The 6,809-nt window shown below is 41.3% G+C and overlaps 1 protein-coding gene across 1 annotated transcript in view; it reads right to left on the bottom strand.

The window, feature by feature from the left end:
* Positions 1-1,008: 1,008 nt before the first annotated feature.
* Positions 1,009-6,809, bottom strand: part of Alg8 (ALG8 alpha-1,3-glucosyltransferase) — a 29,114-nt gene continuing 23,313 nt past the window's right edge. The window contains exons 10-13 of the mRNA XM_008844201.1: positions 5,253-5,392; positions 3,981-4,078; positions 3,662-3,734; positions 1,009-1,632 (exon numbers count right to left, since the gene is read on the bottom strand). Of these exons, the coding sequence (XP_008842423.1) occupies positions 1,401-1,632; positions 3,662-3,734; positions 3,981-4,078; positions 5,253-5,392 (543 nt within the window). The 3' untranslated portion in view covers positions 1,009-1,400. The remainder of the gene's footprint in view (positions 1,633-3,661; positions 3,735-3,980; positions 4,079-5,252; positions 5,393-6,809) is intronic.

Raw genomic sequence — 6,809 nt, 5'->3', positions numbered from 1 at the left:
TCCCTCACGTTGATCTTTGACCTCCACACCTGAGCCATGGTATGCCCATGCCCATGCATGTGTGTGCACACATATACACTAAATAAATAAATGCAATAAAAAGCTTTTGGGTTATTTTGGTCTTTTTGAGACAGGGTCTCCCTGTAGCCACTGCTGGCCTGGAACTTGCTTATGTAGACCAGGCTGGCCTCAATCGCACAGAGATCCACCTGCCTCTGCTGAGATTAAAGGTGTGCACTACCATGCCTGGCCCCAATAAAAACTTTCTTTTAGAAAATGAAAACAGAATTTCTAACCAGGCATGCACTATCAGGCCCCAGGCCCCAGGCCCCTACTTTAATCACTACGCTGTGCTTATATTCATAGATATGACAGCTGTAAAAAATTTTTTTGGTAATGTTGAGTGCACATAGGGTATAAAGGAAACAGGCTAGAGGAGTAGATTTTCCTTTTTGTTTTGCAAAATCCCCATCTGTACCATTACAATAAGACCCAAAAGATCTTTGAGAAAACAGAGCTGATTTGTTAGATGGGATGAATGGATTAGCATCTCAGGATGACACTGACCTTGGACTTTCTCTCCTCTTCTTAGGGGATAATACACTATGTGAAAATTCTGGTATCAGCTAGACATCTTGGCTGGATTTGAATGTGTAGCATGTGGTGGGGAAACTGAGGCCCTACAGGCTATATGAAGTAGTCAAGAAAGGGGAAGAGACTGAGCTGTTCACAAAAGGAAAGAAACATTTACGTGGCAACCTTATGAAAACTGCACTGCTTGCTCTCAGAAGATGCTCTTCAGTTGGTGTGAAAGTAGATGTGGCTTGCAGCCTGTGGCTTGGCCCTGACTTATATATCCCCCTGGCTTTGCTGAGTATATAATTTCAATGAAAAAAACCTCTCCTGGAACAAGTTATGCTGGACAGGCATGGTACATCATGTGCCCATGTGCACACCAACAGGAAGGGAAATCTAAGAGCTGGTAAGGATCCAAAAATACTCTGTGTGTACATACAAAATGCACTTTATTTATATTTCCCTATGATGTCGAATCCAATTATGCTTTACATCCTGAACAGTCAGCACCAGCTACAGACAACCATGCTGTGAATCACATCCCCATTTACCTTCGGTAGGCACAGCAGTCTGAATGACTGCAGACTACTTTAACAGAGGAAGGCAAGAGTTTGCTCAGACATGTTTTGCTGCTTATGGAGGGCAAGTAGCTTCTCACCATGGTAACAATCAGGTTGCTAAGCAGGGCAAGGCCAAGTGTGGAAGAATGGTCCTCTAAACAGATTTACTGAAATGAATAGATCATGCCACTGGCAACTTTCTTCAAGTTCTGATCAATACCCTGTGGAGTAACTGCTTGGCCCACATCCAGATCGCTCCTCTAGTCACTGCTTCTTTGTCTTGCCGACCAGACAGCCAGTCAACACTGATACATACAGCCTGAACCAGGCATATGTGATGCCCACTGCACAATACACTGAGGTCAGCAACAAAGGGATGAAGGGGTACGTCAGTTTCCAAGAGGTAAAAGGGAATACAAATTCACAGCAGACTTCCATAGGCACCAGGCCAAGGAGATAGAATGTTTCCATCCAATTAAAAAGAGGTTTTTCTTTTCTGAAGAAAAGGAAAGTCTCATTTTAGACAAGTCAAGCTCTGGTTTAGCAAACATTCCCAGCTAAAGGCTTTCCCATCTGCACTGTCTGGCTGAATGATGGCCAAGGCTAAAGTCAGAAGGTTACACTAAATTTCCCTTAAAATGTTAAATCTCTCTTTTCTCTCTCTCTATCTCTCTCTCTCTCTCTCTCTCTCTCTTTCTCTCTCTCCTCTCTCTCCTCTTTCTCCCTACCCTTCTATCTCAGCAGTCCAAATTCACCCATCACCGACCCATGCAGCTATCTATCTATTTTTTGGGAGGGGGTTCCTTTTGAGACAGGGTCTCCCTGTAGCCCCAGGTGGCCTGGAACTCACTATGTAGACCAGGCTGGCCTTGAACTCACAAAGATCTGCCTGTCTCTGCCTCTTGAGTGCTGGGATTAAAGGCATGCGCCACCATAGCTGGCTTTTAAGTTTTAACCATTTTTTGAGGCACACTGATAACGTGTAGCTATCACTACTAATCATTTCAAAACATTTTCATGATCCGGATCAGAAGCCATAGGATCAAGTCTCTATTCCCAGTCCCCAACCGCTAATCTACTTTCTATCCCTGTGGATTTGCCTATTCTAGATCTTATAGAAATAGAATCAAACATGGGTTGGAGAGACAGTTCAGCGGTTAAGAGCACTGGCTGCTCTTCCAGAGGACTCAGGTTTGGTTCCCAGCACCATCTGTGGCTCTAGTTCCAGGGGCTCCAACACCATCTTCTGACTTCCTTGGTTCAGAATGACACAGGTGCACTAACATATATGCAGGCAATACACCCATACACACAAAATAAGTGCTGTGTCACCATATCTAGTTTTAAATATAATTAATTATATGAATTTTTATAGACATAATCAGACATGAACCAGGACAAACTTAATAATTTATAGAAATCATATTACATAAAATTTAGAAGGCAAAAAATTTCCACCTACAATTATCTAACAATTTTTACATGGTATGTTTTTTTCCATTTGTATTTGTAGCCTTATAATTTTATGCAAAATGCATATTTCATATTCCATTTATTTTTCAACAGTAATTTAAAGCTGGGTAGTCTTTCTCAAATAATCCCCCAAATTAAGACACAATTTATGAGCCTAGAGAGATTGCTCTGAGATTAAGAGCACTTGCTGCTCTTGCAAAGAACCTAAGTTTGGTTCTCAGCACCTACATATACCAGGTGGCACATAACCACCTGGGATTCCAGCTCCAGAGGATTTGATGCCTTCTTCTGGCCTCCATGGGCACCCACATACATTTACACAGATAGACACACATAAAAATTTAAAATGAAATCTTATAAAAAAGTCACAACTTATGCCATCATTTCAGAAGGACAGGACTGTGGGTAATTTCTCCCTCATCAAATATTGCTGAAACTTAAAAATAATTGTGTATGTGTGTACATGTGTGCACATGCATGTGGAGGCTACAGGCAGAAGTCAGGCGTCTTCCTTAATTGCTTTTCTATCCTATTTATTGTTTGTTTGTTTGTTGTTGAGGCAGGGTCTCCCTGTAGCCCCAGCTAGCCTGGAACCTGCTATGTAGACTAGGCTAGACTTGATCTCACAGAGACCCCCTTGCTTCTGCCTCCTGAGTACTTGGATTAAAGGCATAAGCCACCACGCCCAGCTCATGTTATTTTTTGAGACAGGATCTACAAACTCATATACATACATATACATGAATGCACCCCCCCGACGCACAGGGTCTCTTGATGAACCTGAAGCCTACTGATTGACTACAATGGCTGATCAGCAAAAGCCCCAGGGATCCTCCTGTTTCCACCTCTCCAGAGCTGGGATTAGAGGTGCATGCAGTGCTTGCTTGGCTTTTTTACATGGCTGTTAGGGATACAAACTTAGGTTCTCCTTGCACAGCAAGCCCTAAACTCCAGCCCCTACTTAAAAAATAAATTTTAAAGGCTTCTCTGACCATTTAAGAGTAAACATTTCACAAGAGTGACTATAATCTTAAAAGTACTTTTAGAATTACCTGAATAGTGTCTTCAGTGAGGAAATACTGTAAATAGTGAATAGTAACATGAGGAATATTTTAATGGGAAGTTCTGTTAAAAGAAAAAATTGAGGTGATAAATTGACACACTGACACATAAAAATGCCATGTTTATAACTCTTCATTTCTGAGACATCTAAATATATCTAAAATCAGGGACAAACTGGAGATTTATTTAAAGGAATGGACAAAACCTCTCCTTCCAGGAGATTTCAGAATGATTTAAATTAAAGAGTACTGGTCTCTAGTCTCGAGGGCATGGGAATCAACTGTATCTTTGTAAAGAGAAGCTGTTTACCTGGTGCAGTGAAGAGCAGAGGGAAGAGGGAGTAATGTCCTGTTGTGGTCAGAACCAGAAAAATAGATGCATCGCTGGCTTTGTCCACAGACAAAATGCTAAAAACAAAGAATCTTATAATAATACCATAACACAACTAGAAATGTGCTTGCAAAGAGGCTGAATAAGTTCTATCTATTAGTACTATCTCTAGAACTGGCCTAAGCATAAAATACTGATCTTGCTACGGAATCAGAGTATTAAAAAAAAAAATTGAGAAAAACCTCAAAAATAGAAAAAAAGCTGATTCTATTACTGTGTATCTACTGGGCTTTATGCACAAAATGGACTGTACTACATTTACAACACTTTTTTCTTAAGCAAAGCAAAGTGAAAAGATCACAAGACCCAGCAATATAAGACCAGGTTGAAATTCTAACTGCTACTTGCTAGCTGTGTGACTTTGTTTTTAGGACAGTCTTTTTACATGGCCCACGAGGAACTCATGATCCTCTTGCCTCAGCCTCCATGCTGAGCACTAAAAGCATATGATATCAAGAAGGGAGAAGGGCTTAACTGTATGACTTTGCATCAGGAGTCAAAAACTCTCTGTGCCCTTGTTTCTATAGATGCTAAGATGGGATGATATCAGTTTACCCTAATTGTCTTTGTTTTGGTCTTTTTTGAGACAGGGTCTCCCTGTAGCCCCAACTGTCCTGGAACTCACTACTTAGACCAGGCTGACCTTAAACTCACAGAGATCTGCCTGCCTCTGCCTCCCAAGTGCTGGGATTAAAGGTGTGTGCCACCACACCTGGCTCCTAATTATCTTAAGAGTTATTGAGAAGTTCAAAATAAAGCATGCAAAAATAAAGAGACAAGGAAGCAAACAAAGAATTCTGAAAAGCATAAAATGTGATACAAATGTAATGGAATTCTTCCATGTGGCCACACTCCTTACCATGACTAACAAATATAGTAAGGAATCACAGCATTTTATTTTCACAGATGTGATAATACCCAAAAGCCTAGCCTTTCCCAACCCACACTGCCACCCAACATCCAGACCAGTCCTGGTATTCAATCATCAAAAATACAGGAACAATACATGTATGTTTGCGCACCTGAGAACCTGCATCTAAGGATCCAAGTTAAGCAAGCCCGATCTGTCCTCATGGAAATCTGTGCTTCTGTCACTGCCCATCCCTTTCCACTGAATGTGACAGGAAGGAGTGAAGTGAATGGGAAACAGCAGGACACGGTGACATACACAGAAAAGCTGACTCTGCTTACCTCATTGGGAGAATTGCAAGAAGAATGGCTTTTTCATGGACGTGCCACCCAAACATGAAGGAGCTCAGAGCACAAAGAACCAGGCATCGGAGAAAGCCTCTGGGCCCTTGGGGTTTAAACCAAAGACAGAAAACAGAGGGCTAGAAACAACAGGCAAAGAAAACTTCAGTATCATTTTAAAATCAGCTTTACAGAAATAATGTGCAGGCAAATGCATTTTGCATCATCTCTGAACAGCAGAAACAGGCGATTCTCCTGGATAATTCATCACTGTGAGCACAGTTCCCAAAAGCTAGCTTTATAAAAGAAGATGCAAGCATGTGGGAATATATATTTACTTCAAAGACCTGGGTTCAGTTCCCAGCACCCACATGGTGGCAAACAATTGTCCTCCAATTCCAGGGGATCTGATACCCTCGTCTAGTCTCTCTGGGCACTGAATACATATAAGCACTTACATGCAGGCAAAACACTCATAAAATAAAAATCAGCTGGGCATGGTGGCGCACACCTTTGATCCCAGCACTTGGGAGGCAGAGACAGGCAGATCTTTGTGAGTTTGAGGGCAGCCTGGTCTCCATAGCGAATCCAGGCCAGCTGGGGCTACAGGGAGACCTAAAAAAGACCGAGAAAAAAAAAAAAAAAAAAAAAAAATCAAAAAAATTTTAATTAATCTTATTTATCCAAATCAATGATAATTAAGTTCAGGAATATACAGTATAACAACTTATATCTGTATAATTAGTTAATGTGAATTGAACTCATCAGGTCAAACTACAAAAATTTGTAGATTTGGGGCCTGTACATTAGATTTTACTTTTTTTGTGGGCTATAGTATAATTTATAATACAGCTATTACCTTCTATAAATGCAGCTTACAAGGCTGAGGGTTTACTTATTTATTTACATTTGGATATCTTGTTCTACCACTCTTATTCTTTTGAGAGACCATCTCTCACTGAACCTGGGGCTAGGCTGATGGCCATTAAGCCCCAGCAATCCTCCTCCTGTCTCCCTTCCCCATAGTTTGCAATTACAGGCACCTACATGTGCATGATCACACCCGACTTAGTTTTTACAAGGGTTCTGGAGATCTGAACTCAGATCCTTATGTTGTGCATCAAGTGTTCTTACCCACTGACCATCTCTCGGCTCCAAGGCTGAGGTTTCAGATTTTTTATTTTTTTATTTTATTTATTTTTATTTTATGTGTATGAGTGTATTGCCTCCATGTATGTGAGTGCACTCGTGTCATGCAATGCCACGGAGGTCAGAAGAGGGCTTTGGATTCTCCTGGAACTGTAGTTATGGATGGTTCATAACCGTCATGTGGGTGCTGGGAATCGAACTCGGGTCCTCTGCAAGAGCAGTCAGTGCTCTTAACTCCTGAGCCATCTCTCCAGCCCCCAGATTTTTTTTTTTTAAATCTCAGCTAAAACCTGTTCAACCCCTTTGGAAAGCAGTGTGGAAAACTCTTAAAAAACTACAAATGAACCTACCATTTGACCCAGTTATACCACTCCTTGGCATATACCCAAAGAACTCGTCCTATTGCAG

Source organism: Nannospalax galili, unplaced genomic scaffold (genome assembly GCF_000622305.1).
Source record: "Nannospalax galili isolate Female #2095 unplaced genomic scaffold, S.galili_v1.0 scaffold278, whole genome shotgun sequence".
NCBI lineage: Eukaryota > Metazoa > Chordata > Mammalia > Rodentia > Spalacidae > Nannospalax > Nannospalax galili.
Note: the sequence above shows the minus strand (reverse complement) of the source record. Positions and strands in the feature narration are given on the sequence as shown.